We start from the raw sequence: 15645 nt of genomic DNA on the forward strand, positions 1-15645 counted from the left end.
TCTGGAAATCCTTCAGACAGTTCGCTAATTGTAAACCTTCGTTTGCATCTCACCGCCCGATCGACATGCTCAACAAGGCCTGCAGTGGTGACAGACTTGCGACCTTGTCCACCTTCATCACGGAGGTCCGTTCGTCCTTCTTTAAATTTTTGACACCATTCCCGAACACTACCGTCACTCGGAACATCGTTAACATACACGTTGCTCATTCTGTGATGGATTTCTGCAGCACTACACCCTTCTGCTTGCAGAAAACAGATTACACTGCCACGTTTACACGGACGTAGCTCGGCTACGACTGACGAACTGCAGATGAAAACGGCAGAGGTTGTGGTGGGGGAGCTGCGCAATCGCATCTAGCACAGGTCCGGCCCCTCCCTACCTCTTACTTGCTTAGATGGACAATCGGAGGTTGAAAAAAAAAAAAAAGATCCCTTGTACATTGAATTTTGTTTTTTTTTATGAATGGGAAACTCAAAGCTTTTTTTCATACCTTTTCATAGGTGTTCAATATGCCCCCTTGAGATGCAAGGCAAATGTCAGAGTGGTTCTCAAATTTTTCCCACACTGCAGCCAGCATGTCTCGAGTTACAGCTTCCACAGCTGTTATGCTTTGTCTCAGTTCATTCAATGTTGTCGATAACAGAGGCACATAAACAGAGTCTTTCGTAAAGCCCCACAAGAAATAATCACATACAGTCAGGCCCAAATTGCTTAGTAATACTTCGATTTAAAAATTCCCGCACTTACTTCCAGATGCCAATGTGGCGGTGCCCCATCCAATGGTAAATGAAGTCATTCGAATCGGTCTCAAACTGTGGGAAGAGAAAGTTCTCAAGTATATCAAGATATGTGCTTCCTGTAACAGTGTTCTCGGCAAAGAAAAATGAACTGTACACCTTTCTCAGTGAAACTGCACAGAACACATTACATTTTGGAGAGTTCCTTCATGTTATACAGCTTTATGTGGTTGTTCCGTACCCCATATTCTCACATTATGGTAGTTCACCTTTCCATTTAAATTGAATGTTGCCTCGTCACTAAACACTAAGCGTGGAAAAAAACTGCCATCCTCCATCTTGCCGGGAATGAAATTACAGAACTCAACACGTTCTTCACCCCCCACCCCCCACCCCCCTCCACCCCACCTTCATGAAAAGCTTGCAGTAACTGAATTTTGCGTGGTTTCGCATCTAAACGTCGACGTAACACATGCCAACCAGGCATCGGGAGCTTGTTGAGCAGTCGAGATGCACAGCGAACGGGTTTCAGCGGTCTTTCTGCGGACTCGTTGTGACACTATGGTGGATGCGTTCGACGTCTGTCAGAAACTCGGAGATGGGGGACGGCCTGGCAATTTGCCTTTACACGATCAACCTGTTTCGTGGAATTGTTCTTGTCATCGTCTAATGCTTTGTGCTGTCGGAAGACCCGCACCACGCCTAGTACGAAAGTCACTGTGCAAAACGTAGAACATGGAACACTTTCTGTTATCCTAGGGCAGACACTGTTGCTACCTAGCACGAACGATGTAAAACTTGAGTGTTTGCTCTTTGCAACAGTAGGTTGTTCACGATCATATCTCAAATAACATAATAGGTGTGATTTTTAAAAAAAAAATCAGACGATTTGTTTTGCTACACTCTGTATCTTCCACACAATTCTGTTCTTTCTTCTATATTGCACATTTTTTCTAATTTAGTAGTTGCCAAATGTTTTCAGTCTGTACTCACTAATCCCACCTGATGATGTCCTGTAACATGACATTTCAAAGAAATGTGATCTTTCCAGTTATCACCTCCTTATTGTACATGTCTCGCCACATAGGGGCAGTTGTTCTCTGACGATAGCTATTCATGTCATGTGCCAGATTTTCTCATTGTGGCTGATCAATGGTGTGCATCCGGGTGTTCACCCAGGTTGTCATTTTTATTTCGTGTACAGCGTTTTGGTGTCCCATTCATTGTTGATGCAAGGTGTTCTGTTGCGTGTATTCACTGCCTGGACTGCAACCAGACTGAGAAGTATAGACAGTGTCACGCCACTGTTTATAGCAGAGTTACACTCACGACACCCGTAACATCCGTTGGTGCTCTTTTGTTCTTCAAAGCCTGCAGCTATGTTCACAAAATGTGCATTCTCTCAGCCTTTCCCAGCTCTGGTAAATTGCTAAGTGGGTTTAAGGCTTCCATTCAGTCCCTTGTTGACCATTCTGCTATGGCAGTTGAAGACAGCTAAACAAGAGCAGAAGTTTTAAATTTCACATTCAAGAAATCGTTCAGACGGCATAATCGTTGCGAACATACTGACATTTGACCATCTGACAGGCTCCTGTATGGACAACATAGTAATAAGCACCTCCTGACTTACAGAAACATCTGTAAGGTTTAAAAGCAAATAAATCACCAGGTCCAGATGGAATCCCAATTCGGTTTTACAGAGAGTAGCCTTCGGCATTGGTCCCTTGCCTAACCTGCATATCATGAATCTCTCGCCCAGCACAAAGTCCCAGGTGACTGGAAAAAAGTGCAGGTAACTCCAGTATATAAGAAGGGTAGAGGAAAGTACTTGCAAAATTACAGACCAATATCCCTAACTTCTGTTTGCGGCAGAGTCCTTGAACATATTCTCAGTTCGAATATAATAATCTTTCTTGAAACTGAGACTCTTATGTCCACGAATCTGCACGGTTTTAGGAAGCATCGTTTGTGCAGCTTGCTCTTTTTCTCACATGATATTCTCGAACTGTTGATGAATGGCAATGGGCAGATACCATATTTCTAGATTTCTGGAAAGCATTTGACATAGTGCCTCATTGCTGGCTGTTAATGAAGGTACAAGCTTATGGAATAAGTTAACAGATGTGTGAATAGCTCAAAGACTTCTTAAGTAATGGAACCGAATATGTTGTCCTCAGCTGTGAGTGTTCATCAGAGACGAGGGTATTGTCAAGAGTGCCCTAGGGAAGTGTGACAGGACTGTTATTATTTTCTGTATACATAAATGATTTGGCTGCCAGAATGGGCAGCAGTTTACCGTTGTTGGCTAATGATGCTGTGGTGTACGGTAAGGTGTAAAAGTTGAGTGGCTGTAGGAAGAAACAAGACCAATGGACAAAATTTCCAGTTGGTGTGATGAATGGCAGCTAGCCCTAAATGTGGAAAAATGTAAGTTAATGCGGATGAGTAGGAAGATCAAACCTGTGATGTTCAGATACAGTATTACTAGTGTCCAACTTGACACAGTCAAGTCATTGAAATGTCTGGGTGTAAAGTTGCAAAGCGATATAAGATGGAACCAATATTTGAGAACTGCGGTAGGGAAGATGAATTGTTGACTTTGATTTATTGGGAGAATTTTAGGAAAGAGTGGTTCGCCTGTAAAGGAGACCAGCATATATGGTGCTTGGGCAACCTATTCTTGAGTACTGCTGGAGTGTTTGGGATCCGCACCAGATGCGATTGAAGGAAGATGATGAAGAAATTCGGAGGTGGGCTGCTAGGTTTGTTAGCGGTAGGTTCGAACAACACTTTAAGTCCAGAATGAGATTTTCACTCTGCAGAGGAGTGTGTGCTGCAATGAAACTTCCTGGCAGATTAAAACTGTGTGTCGGACCAAGACTCGAACTCGGGACCTTTGCCTTCGGCGGGCAAGTGCTCTACTAACTGAGCTAGCCAAGCACGACTCACGCCCCGTCCTCACAGCTATACTTCTGCCAGTACCTCGCCTCCTACCTTCCAAACTTCACAGAAGCTCTCCTGTGAACCTTGCAGAACTAGCACTCCTGAAAGAAAGGATATTGCGGAGGCATGGCTTAGCCACAGCCTGGGGGATGTTTCCAGAATGAGATTTTCACTTTGCAGCGGAATGTGTGCTCATATGAAACTTCCTGGCAGATTAAAACTGTGTGCCCGACCGAGACTCCTGACTTTGAGTCTCGGTCCGGCACACAGTTTTAATCTGCCAGGAAGTTTCAACACTTTAAGTGTTACGGAGATGCTTTGGGAACTCAAACTGGAATCCCTGGAGGGGAGGTGGTGGTCTTTTTGAAAAACACTATTGAGAAAATTTAGAGAACCGGCATTTGAAGCTGACTGCAGAACGATTCTACTGCCGCCAAGATACATTGTGCATAAGGATCACACAGATAAAATACAAGAAATTAGGCTCATACGGAGGCGTTTAGTCGGTCGTTTTTCCTTACTCTATTTGGAAGTGGAACAGGAAAGAAAATGGCTAGTAATGGTACAGAATACCCTCTGCCACGCACTGTATGGTGGCTGCAGAGTATCTATGTAGGCGTAGATGTAGACAAGATTGTATTAAATTGGGTGCTGCTCCGCAAGTGACATTGAAAATTGAATCATTGTCACTGTTTGTTCAGTGCTAAAGACACGTACATACAGCTCAAAAGCTTTCAGTGTAGCAGAGCCCACTGAACAATTACAACACTTATGAGTAGTGTTAAGAAAGAGTGGGTACAAAGATCGTCAAAATCAAGAATGCCTGGGAAAGAGAATGAGACATAGCAAAGGCAGGGAGAGAAAACAAGAATTGCGTGTTTACCTCATCCTGGCCCAATATCCAGAATTTTTGATAGACTCCTATGTCAATATGGTATCCGCTGTGTTTTGCTCTCTTCAGCAAAGGTATAAAGTCTATTGTGTAATGTTAAAGACAGTCTAGATCTCTGGTAGCAGAGTGTGTATTGCATTCGATGCAGTAAGTGGAACGCCTTATGCAAGTCAAACTATTAAAACAGTCAAAGGGCGATATGAAGAATGTCAGCTCTCGTGACTAAAACAGCCAAGAAAAGAAAATCAACTATCGCCAAGCACTGCCTCGGGTATAAACGTGAAACGTCAAACGAGATTCTATGAGACTAGTATCGTGGTGCAGACGCAGAGCTTCTAGAACAGAAAGAAATCTGTTGAAATAAAGAAGGTGGAAAAGCTGATAAATATGGACAGAGATTTCATTTTGAACAAGGCTCGTGTTACAGTAGTTAATTTAATTTATCATTTGCACCAACCAGAACTGGAGAAATCTTGAAAGAATGTGTCTGTTTCACAGGCAGAAGGTCTTATTGGCTCTGAAAAGCTAAAGAGCGTCAAAGGATGTAGTGAGCAGCGGGAGTCACACTCATTTGGCTAGAAATAACTATGTGAGACCAACAATTGTTCACAGAGTAGTTCTAGGCCAGGCAGCGTGTGCACATAACAGCATAACTTTGCAGCAGGTGGAGGAAACTGGGTTGGTCGTCTAAAATTGTGCATAAAATAAAAAAAAACCAAATCATTGGCTGAACACCCCATGTTTAATTAGCTTTTCATGAACTGAATTCGTTTTCTGGTCCATATGATATAGCAAAATAACTGGTGATGGTTGAAGTAGAAAGGATATAAAATGTAGACTGGCTATGGCAAGGAGAGTGCTTCTGAAGAACAGAAATTTGTTAACATCAAGTATAGATTTAAGGGTCAGGAAGTTTTTTCTGAAAGTATTTGTATGCAGTGTAGCCATGTATGGATGTGAAACATGGATGATAAATGGTTTAGATAAGAAGAGAATAGAAACTTTCGAAATGTGGTGCTGCAGAAGAATGCTGAAGATTAGATGGGTAGATCACATAACTAATGAGGAGGTACTGAATAGAATTGAGGAGCAGAGAAATTTGTGGCACAACTTGGCTAGAAGAAGGGATCGGTTGGTAGGACATGCTCTGAGGCATCAAGGGATCACCACTTTAGTATTGGAGGGCAGTGTGGGTGGAAAAAATCGTAGAGAGAGACCAAAAGATGAAAAGACTAAGCACATTCATAAGGATGTAGGGTGCAGTAGTTACTTGGAAATGAAGAAACTTGCACAGGATAGAGTAGCATGGAGAGCTGCATCAAACCAGTCTCTGGACTGAAGACCACAACAACAAACAACAACAACAACAACAACAAACAACAGTATTATATTTTTGAGTGTTAGCAGCTTTTAAATTATGTAGAATTCCATTGTGCAGTCCTTGCTATGACTTTTTTGCCTGTACATTCCTTATTAATTCTGACCCTAAGACAGCAAAATTCATCCACTTCTTAAAGGTTCTTTCATCACAGTATGTTGTTGAGTCACCTGGCATGTTCACCTGGTGTGCATACCTCAGTATTATTTTTGTTCATGTGTTTAACAGCTTGCCCTTGTGTCACTCTAGTTGTTTTTTGACAGTTGTTATAGTAGTACCTAGATGTTTGCCACCACAGGTACACAATATCCTGTGCACTCTTGCTTTTTTCCCGAGCAGTTTGTGATTCTGTGCATCTGGAAATTAATAAAAAATACTTTCCACTGGGGCCCACAGCAAGTCCCATTGTTTCGCCACCGACGGACAAGTTGTTGGCAACACTAATATGAGCATATCTGGAACAATTGAACTCTTACATTAAGAATTCAGCACATTTTGTCATTAAATTAAATAGTGTAGTGGTCCAGCTGGACAATGTTTTGGTGCTGTTTCTTGCTCAATCCATTTCTTGTTGCTTTGCAACATTACACCTAGACATTTAACTGATGTGACTGTCAAGCACTAGATTACTAATGCTGTATTTGCCCGTTACAGGATTATTTTTCCTACTCATCTGCATTAACTTATGTATCTCTACATTTAGAGCCAACTGACATTCATCCCACCAACTAGAAATTTCTTCTAAGTCATCTTCTGTCATCCTACAGTCACTCCATTACAACACATTTCTGTACGCCTCAGCATTATCTGCAAACAGCCAAAGTTTGCTGTCCATCAGGGACTTTTCCCCTGATGCCGCAGTTGCATAGGAAGCATGTGTGAGCCGAGATTGTTGAGACTGTGCTGCAGAAGTTTCACTGAGAAGCCCTTACATGTCCTTTGTACAATTCTGATCTCTCCCCATGCTATTTCCATATTTTTGGAACCATTAAAGAAAAATAATAATAATTTGTGGCTGTTTATTTGCTTTGGACAAAGAGGTGCGTGTCTAGCTAAAATTATGGTTCCTTACACAATTTTAAAACATTTTCCCATGTCTTATCTCTCATTGCGTTCAATGTATTAATAGTTATGCTGATTACTTTTGAAATAATAAACAGTTTGCTTATTTTTCCCATCTGTTTCATTTTCATTTTACTGCCCCTTATATAAGCTCTTCTGACTATTGCAGTTATTGCCTATCATTGAGATTTGAGCATAAAATTTCCACAAATACAAGAAAATACGCTGGATATAATTTGTACATATCTTAGCAGATGGCATGTTGAAATTAATAAAGTCGCAAATAGTTTATTCTTAATGATTCCTCAGCTAACTTCCCCAGTAGATTTCAGTCCGCACCTTTAGAAGTAAAGAAATATTGTAGCTATGATTAGGATTTTTAAAAAGTTTCCTAATTCCCCAATATTGTAATATCAGAAATAAAAACAACCCAAAATACCTATCACTTAAATTAGGGGAGAGGGGCAACAGATGAGCAGAAATAGTAGCCATTAGCCATAATGCTGTGATAGGCAATACATGAACTATATGAAAATTAACTTCCTGGCAGATTAAAACTGTGTGCCGGACCGAGACTCGAACTGGAGACCTTTGCCTTTTGCGGGCAAGTGCTCTACTATCTGAGCTACCCAAGCACGACTCACGCCCCGTCCTCACAGCTTTAATTCCGCCAGTATCTCGTCTCCTACCTTCCAAACTTTACAGAAGCTCTCCTGCGAACCTAGCAGAACTAGCACTCCTGAAAGAAAGGATATTGCGGACACATGGCTTAGCCACAGCCTGGGGGTTGTTTCTAGAATGAGAGTCTCTCTCTACAGCGGAGTGTGCGCTAATATGAAAGTTCCTGGCAGGTTAAAACTGTGTGCTGGACTAAGACTCAAACTCGGGACCTTGGGTAGCTCAGTTGGTAGAGCACTTGCCCGCGAAAGGCAAAGGTCCCGAGTTCGAGTCTCGGTCCAGCACACAGTTTTAATCTGCCAGGAAATTTCACATCAGCACACACTCTGCTGTAGAGTGAAAATTTCATTATATGAAAATTGCCTGTAACTATATTTTTCAAAAAGTGTGGCTGATGGACATGGATAGAGTGCAAATTCGTGAATAATTTGTGGCATATTATCAATCCGAGTTATATTTTGTTATGTTGTTTTTGTTGTTGTGGTGTTCAGTCCTGAGACTGGTTTGATGCAGCTCTCCATGCTACTCTATCCTGTGCAAGCTTCTTCATCTCCCAGTACCTACTGCAACCTACATCCTTCTGAATCTGCTTAGTGCATTCATCTCTTGGTCTCCCTCTACGATTTTTACCCTCCACGCTGCCCTCCAATGCTAAATTTGTGATCCCTTGATGCCTCAAAACATGTTCTACCAACCGATCCCTTCTTGTAGGTCAAGTTGTGCCACAAACTTCTCTTCTCCCCAATCCTATTCAATACCTCCTCATTAGTTATGTGATCTACCCACCTTATCTTCAGCATTCTTCTGTAGCACCACATTTCGAAAGCTTCTATTCTCTTCTTGTCCATACTAGTTATCGTCCATGTTTCACTTCCATACATGGCTACACTCCATACAAGTACTTTCAGAAATGTCTTCCTGACACTTAAATCTATACTTGATGTTAACAAATTTCTCTTCTTCAGAAACGATTTCCTTGCCATTGCCAGTCTACATTTTATATCCTCTCTACTTCGACCATCATCAGTTATTTTACTCCCTAAATAGCAAAACTCCTTTACTGCTTTAAGTGTCTCATTTCCTAATCGAATTCCCTCAGCATCACCCGATTTAATTTGACTACATTCCATTATCCTCGGTTTGCTTTTGTTGATGTTCATCTTATATCCTCCTTTCAAGACACTGTCCATTCCGTTGAACTGCTCTTCCAAGTCCTTTGCTGTCTCTGACAGAATTACAATGTCATCGGCGAACCTCAAAGTTTTTACTTCTTCTCCATGAATTTTAATACCTACTCCGAATTTTTCTTTTGTTTCCTTTACTGCTTGGTCAATATACAGATTGAATAACATCGGGGAGAGGCTACAACCCTGTCTCACTCCTTTCCCAACCACTGCTTCCCTTTCATGCCCCTCGACTCTTATAACTGCCATCTGGTTTCTGTACAAATTGTAAATAGCCTTTCGCTCCCTGTGTTTTACCCCTGCCACCTTTAGAACGTGAAAGAGAGTATTCCAGTCAACATTGTCAAAAGCTTTCTCTAAGTCTACAAATGCTAGAAACGTAGGTTTGCCTTTTCTTAATCTTTCTTCTAAGATAAGTCGTAAGGTTAGTATTGCCTCACGTGTTCCAACATTTCTACGGAATCCAAACTGATCTTCCCCGAGGTCCGCTTCTACCAGTTTTTCCATTCGTCTGTAAAGAATTCGCGTTAGTATTTTGCAGCTGTGACTTATTAAACTGATAGTTCGGTAATTTTCACATCTGTCAACACCTGCTTTCTTTGGGATTGGAATTATTATATTCTTCTTGAAGTCTGAGGGTATTTCACATGTCTCATACATCTTGCTCACCAGATGGTAGAGTTTTGTCAGGACTGGCTCTCCCAAGGCCGTCAGTAGTTCTAATGAAATGTTGTCTACTCCCGGGGCCTTGTTTCGACTCAGGTCTTTCAGTGCTCTGTCAAACTCTTCACGCAGTATCGTATCTCCCATTTCATCTTCATCTTCATTTTGTTATGTAGAAAAAAAACATTGTTCCTCATTGTGACTTATGTGCTTCTGTACATAGAGTCAGTGCCTTCGGTGGGACAGTCTCGGACCTCGGAGTACCTCGGCATACCTGACGGCCGGCAGAAGACGTCCAGAGCGGGAGTGGCGGGTGTCGGCGGTGGCTCGTTCGAGTCGGGTGCAGCTGCCGAGGCCTCGGAGCTGGGCACATCCGCCGAGTCACCGCGTGAGCTGGCCCGGCCGCATTGCGCCGAACATGGTGCGGGGAGGGACGCACTGACGGCACACGGCACAGAGGACCACCCGGCCAGGTGAGGCAGAGCCCTGTGGTGGTGTTTTGGGTCCTAGAGGCTGCTGCTCTATCTGAAGGTGGGGAACAGTTACAGGAGGTGTCGACGAGTTGAACAGTCGGACGAGCACAATGTTAGGACGGTTTGAAAAGTCTGGTAAAATAGCAAGGAAAAATTGTTTGTCTCATAAACAACTCACTGTTTTTCTCCTTTGAGGGGTGTCCATTTGGTCCAGTGATCCTCATCCCATTGGAAAAATAGATTCTGTGAAACTGTGCAAAATGATCATTGACTGCAACTATCACTTTCTCTTTTGATGAAAATTTCGTCCCAGCAACCCCTATTTTACTCCATTACGCGCCCGTCTACAGCTGTCGCCTGATATATCGTCCATTTTAGCAGATGACACGCGCTCAGCCGATCGCGTTCTCGAGTTTATTAGTGTCAGTGAGATGACGTCAGTCATTTGAAGCTCTTTTCGGGGACAAACAACCCCCCATCTATAGTGGTTTTTTAAGCTTTCCGTCTGTTTTTGGTATCCCCACTTCTTTGAATTTCGCTCCCATTGCTGCTGGTTTCCAGTTTCGTTTTTTTTACCTTTTCGTAAGTCACAGACTGGGTGCTAATGACCGTAGCAGTTTTGCGCCCTAAAACCATATATAAAAAAAAAGCAGTAGTTTAAAGCTAGGGAACTGGAAGAAGTCACTTGTGACTAAGTCTGGTGAATAGGGTGGTTGAGGAACCAGTTCCAAGCTGAATTCGTGCACTTTCACCGTTGTTGTGACTCATGTGTGGGATGGTGCATTATACTGGTGAAAGAGCACTATTTTACGTACCAATTGTGGCCTTTTTCCAGCTAACACAAGTTTCAAACAGTCTGGCAATGAAGTATAATAGGACCCAGTTATAGTCCTGCTTTTATCCAAGTAATCTGAGGATTACAATGAAATGAACACCCTTAGCTGCTTACAGGCGTTGACAAACATCAACGGGGACAGACGAAAATGTGTGCCCCGATCGGGACTCGAACCCAGGATCTCCAGCTTACATGGCAGACGCTCTATCTATCTGAGGCACTGAGGACACAGAGGACAGCGTGACTGCAGGGATTTATCTCTGGCACGCCTCCCGCGAAACCCACATTCTGAACGCATTGTCCCGCACTACATTCGTAGTGCCCCCGCCCATTATACTCATTACTCACGGCGAGTTGCCGATTCCCGTAAGAGTTCGGGCACTGTTTGTGCATCCGCACAGAAGAAGAAGATGGTCAAGTGGCCAGTGAGCCTGAACTATATATATATACAGGGTGATTCAAAAAGAATACCACAACTTTAGGAATTTAAAACTCTGCAACGACAAAAGGCAGAGCTAATCACTATCTGTAGGCGAATTAAGGGAGCTATAAAGTTTCATTTAGTTGTACATTTGTTCGCTTGAGGCGCTGTTTTCTATGCCATTTCAACCAATAAAGTTTTTGGTCCCTTTTTCTTCGAAGGTGCTACTGTAACTGGACTACAGTATCTGGAGATGTTAGAGAATTGGCTGTTCCCTCAGCTCGAACAAGAAGCACAACAATTCATATTTCAGCAGGATGGAGCGCCACCACATTGGCACTTATCTGTCCGTAACTACCTCAACGTCAACTACCCGAGGCGATGGATCGGCCGCCAGGCAGCCCGTGACAGAGCACTTCATCACTGGCCTCCAAGAAGCCCTGATCTTACCCCCTGCGATTTTTTCTTATGGGGGTATGTTAAGGATATGGTGTTTCGGCCACCTCTCCCAGCCACCATTGATGATTTGAAACGAGAAATAACAGCAGCTATCCAAACTGTTACGCCTGATATGCTACAGAGAGTGTGGAACGAGTTGGAGTATCGGGTTGATATTGCTCGAGTGTCTGGAGGGGGCCATATTGAACATCTCTTAACTTGTTTTTGAGTGAAAAAAAACCTTTTTAAATACTCTTTGTAATGATGTACAACAGAAGGTTTTATTATGTTTCTTTCATTAAATACGCATTTTTAAAGTTGTGGTATTCTTTTTGAATCACCCTGTATAATAGAGGGAAACATTCCACGAGGGAAAATATATCTAAAAACAAAGATGATGTAACTTACCAAACGAAAGTGTTGGTATGTTGACAGAGACACTAACAAACACAAACACACACACAAAATTCAAGCTTTCGCAACCTACAGTTGCTTCATCAGGAAAGAGGAAATGAGAGGGAAAGACGAGAGGATGTAGCTTGAATTTTGTGTGTGTGTGCGGATGGATATATGTGTGTGTGTGTGTGTGTGTGTGTGTGTGTGTGTGTGTGTGTGTGTGTGTGTGTGTGTGTGTGTGTGCGCGCGCACGCACGAGTGTATACCTGTCCTTTTTTTCCCCCCAAGGTAAGTCTTTCTGCTCCCGGGTTGGAATGACTCCTTACCCTGTCCCTTAAAACCCACATCCTTTCGTCTTTCCCTCTCCTTCCCTCTTTCCTGATGAAGCAACTGTGGCTTGCGAAAGCTTGAATTTTGTGTGTGTGTGTGTGTGTGTGTGTGTGTGTGTGTGTGTGTGTGTGTGTGTGTGTGTGTGTTTTTGATATATATATAAAAATAGAGGGAAACATTCCACGCGGGAAAAATATATTTAAAAACAAAGATGATGTGACTTACCATACGAAAGCACTGGCAGGTCGATAGAAACACAGACAGACACATACATACACACAAAATTCAAGCTTTCGCAACAAACTGTTGCCTCATCAGGAAAGGGGGAAGGAGAGGGAAAGACGAAAGGAAGTGGGTTTTAAGGGAGAGGGTAAGCAGACATTCCAATCCCGGGAGCAGAAAGACTTGCCTTAGGGGGAAAAAGGACGGGTATACACTCGCACACACACACACATCCATCCACACATATACAGACACAAGCAGACATATTTAAAGACAAATAGTTTGGGCAGAGATGTCAGTCGAGGCGGAAGTGTAGAGGCAAAGAAGTTGTTGAAAGACAGGTGAGGTATGAGTGGCGGCAACTTGAAATTAGCGGAGATTGAGGCCTGGCGGATGACGAGAAGAGAGGATATACTGAAGGGCAAGTTCCCATCTCCGGAGTTCTGACAGGTTGGTGTTAGTGGGAAGTATCCAGATAACCCGGACGGTGTAACACTGTGCCAAGATGTGCTGGCCGTGCACCGAGGCATGTTTAGCCACAGGGTGATCCTCATTACCAACAAACACTGTCTGCCTGTGTCCATTCATGTGAATGGACAGTTTGTTGCTGGTCATTCCCACATAGAATGCATCACAGTGTAGGCAGGTCAGTTGGTAAATCACGTGGGTGCTTTCACATGTGGCTCTGCCTTTGATCGTGTACACCTTCCGGGTTACAGGACTGGAGTAGGTGGTGGTAGGAGGGTGCATGAGACAGGTTTTACACCGTGGGCGGTTACAAGGGTAGGAGCCAGAGGGTAGGGAAGTTGGTTTGGGGATTTCATATGGATGAACTAACAGGTTACGAAGGTTAGGTGGACAGCGGAAAGACACTCTTGGTGGAGTGGGGAGGATTTCGTGAAGGATGGATCTCATTTCAGGGCAGGATTTGAGGAAGTCTTATCCCTGCTGGAGAGCCACATTCAGAGTCTGATCCAGTTCCGGAAAGTATCCTGTCACAAGTGGGGCACTTTTGTGGTTCTTCTGTGGGGGATTCTGGGTTCGAGGGGATGAGGAAGTGGCTCTGGTTATTTGCTTCTGTACCAGGTCGGGACGGTAGTTGCGGGATGCGAAAGCTGTTGTCAGGTTGTTGGTGTAATGGTTCAGGGATTCCGGACTGGAGCAGATTCGTTTGCCACAAAGACCTAGGCTGTAGGGAAGGGACCGTTTGATGTGGAATGGGTGGCAGCTGTCGTAATGGAGGTACTGTTGCTTGTTGGTGGGTTTGATGTAGACGGACGTGTGAAGCTGGCCATTGGACAGATGGAGGTCAACGTCAAGGAAAGTGGCATGGGGTTTGGAGTAGGACCAGGTGAATCTGATGGAACCAAAGGAGTTGAGGTTGGAGAGGAAATTCTGGAGTTCTTCTTCACTGTGAGTCCAGATCATGAAGATGTCATCGATAAATCTGTACCAAACTTTGGGTTGGCAGGCCTGGGTAACCAAGAAGGCTTCCTCTAAGCGACCCATGAATAGGTTGGCGTACAAGGGGGCCATCCTGGTACCCGTGGCTGTTCCCTTTAATTGTTGGTATGTCTGGCCTTCAAAAGTGAAGAAGTTGTGGGTCAGGATGAAGCTGGCTACGGTGATGAGGAAAGAGGTTTTAGGTAGGGTGGCAGGTGATCGGCGTGAAAGGGAGTGCTCCATTGCAGCGAGGCCCTGGACGTACGGAATATTTGTGTATAAGGAAGTGGCATCAATGGTTACAAGGATGGTTTCCAGGGGTAACACATTGGGTAAGGATTCCACGCGTTCGAGAAAGTGGTTGGTGTCTTTGATGAAGGATGGGAGACTGCATGTAATGGGTTGAAGGTGTTGCTCTACGTAGGCAGAGATACGTTCTGTGGGGGCTTGGTAACCAGCTACAATGGGGCGGCCGGGATGATTGGGTTTGTGGATTTTAGGAAGAAGGTAGAAGGTAGGGGTGCGGGGTGTCGGTGGGGTCAGGAGGTTGATGGAGTCAGGTGAAAGGTTTTGCAGGGGGCCTAAGCTTCTGAGGATTCCTTGAAGCTCCGCCTGGACATCGGGAATGGGGTTACCTTGGCAAACTTTGTATGTGGTGTTGTCTGAAAGCTGACGCAGTCCCTCAGCCACATACTCCCGACGATCAAGTACCACGGTCGTGGAACCCTTGTCCGCCGGAAGAATGACGATGGATCGGTCGGCCTTCAGATCACGGATAGCCTGGGCTTCAGCAGTTGTGATGTTGGGAGTAGGATTAAGGTTTTTTAAGAAGGATTGAGATGCAAAGCTGGAAGTCAGAAATTCCTGGAAGGTTTGGAGAGGGTGATTTTGAGGAAGAGGAGGTGGGTCCCACTGCGACGGAGGACGGAACTGTTCCAGGCAGGGTTCAATTTGGATGGTGTCTTTGGGAGTTGGATCATTAGGAGTAGGATTAGGATCATTTTTCTTCGTGGCAAAGTGATATTTCCAGCGGAGAGTATGAGTGTAGGACAGTAAATCTTTGACGAGGGCTGTTTGGTTGAATCTGGGAGTGGGGCTGAAGGTGAGGCCTTTGGATAGGACAGAGGTTTCGGATTGGGAGAGAGGTTTGGAGGAAAGGTTAACTACTGAATTAGTGTGTTGTGGTACCAGATTGTGTTGATTGGAATTCTGAGGTTTTGGAGGGAGTGGAGCTGGAAGTGGGAGATTGAGTAGATGGGAGAGACTGGGTTTGTGTGCAATGAGAGGAGGTTGAGGTTTGCTGGAAAGGTTGTGAAGGGTGAGTGAGTTGCCTTTCCGGAGGTGGGAAACCAGGAGATGATGTGACTTACCAAATGAAAGTGCTGGCAGGTCGACAGACACACAAACAAACACAAACACACAAACACACACACACACACACACACACACAATTCAAGTTTTCGCAACAAACTGTTGCCTCATCAGGAAAGAGGGAAGGAGAGGGAAAGACGAAAGGATGTGGGTTTTAAGGGAGAGGGTAAGGAGTC

At 44.1% G+C, this 15645-nt stretch overlaps 1 protein-coding gene across 1 annotated transcript in view; it reads left to right on the forward strand.

The window, feature by feature from the left end:
* Positions 1-15645, forward strand: part of LOC126426615 (uncharacterized) — a 79706-nt gene that overhangs the window by 12519 nt on the left and 51542 nt on the right. Inside the window, exon 4 of the mRNA XM_050088505.1 lies at positions 9764-10013. Coding sequence (XP_049944462.1) covers positions 9764-10013 — 250 coding nt within the window. The remainder of the gene's footprint in view (positions 1-9763; positions 10014-15645) is intronic.

This window comes from Schistocerca serialis, chromosome 11 (genome assembly GCF_023864345.2).
Source record: "Schistocerca serialis cubense isolate TAMUIC-IGC-003099 chromosome 11, iqSchSeri2.2, whole genome shotgun sequence".
NCBI classification, from domain to species: Eukaryota; Metazoa; Arthropoda; class Insecta; order Orthoptera; family Acrididae; genus Schistocerca; species Schistocerca serialis.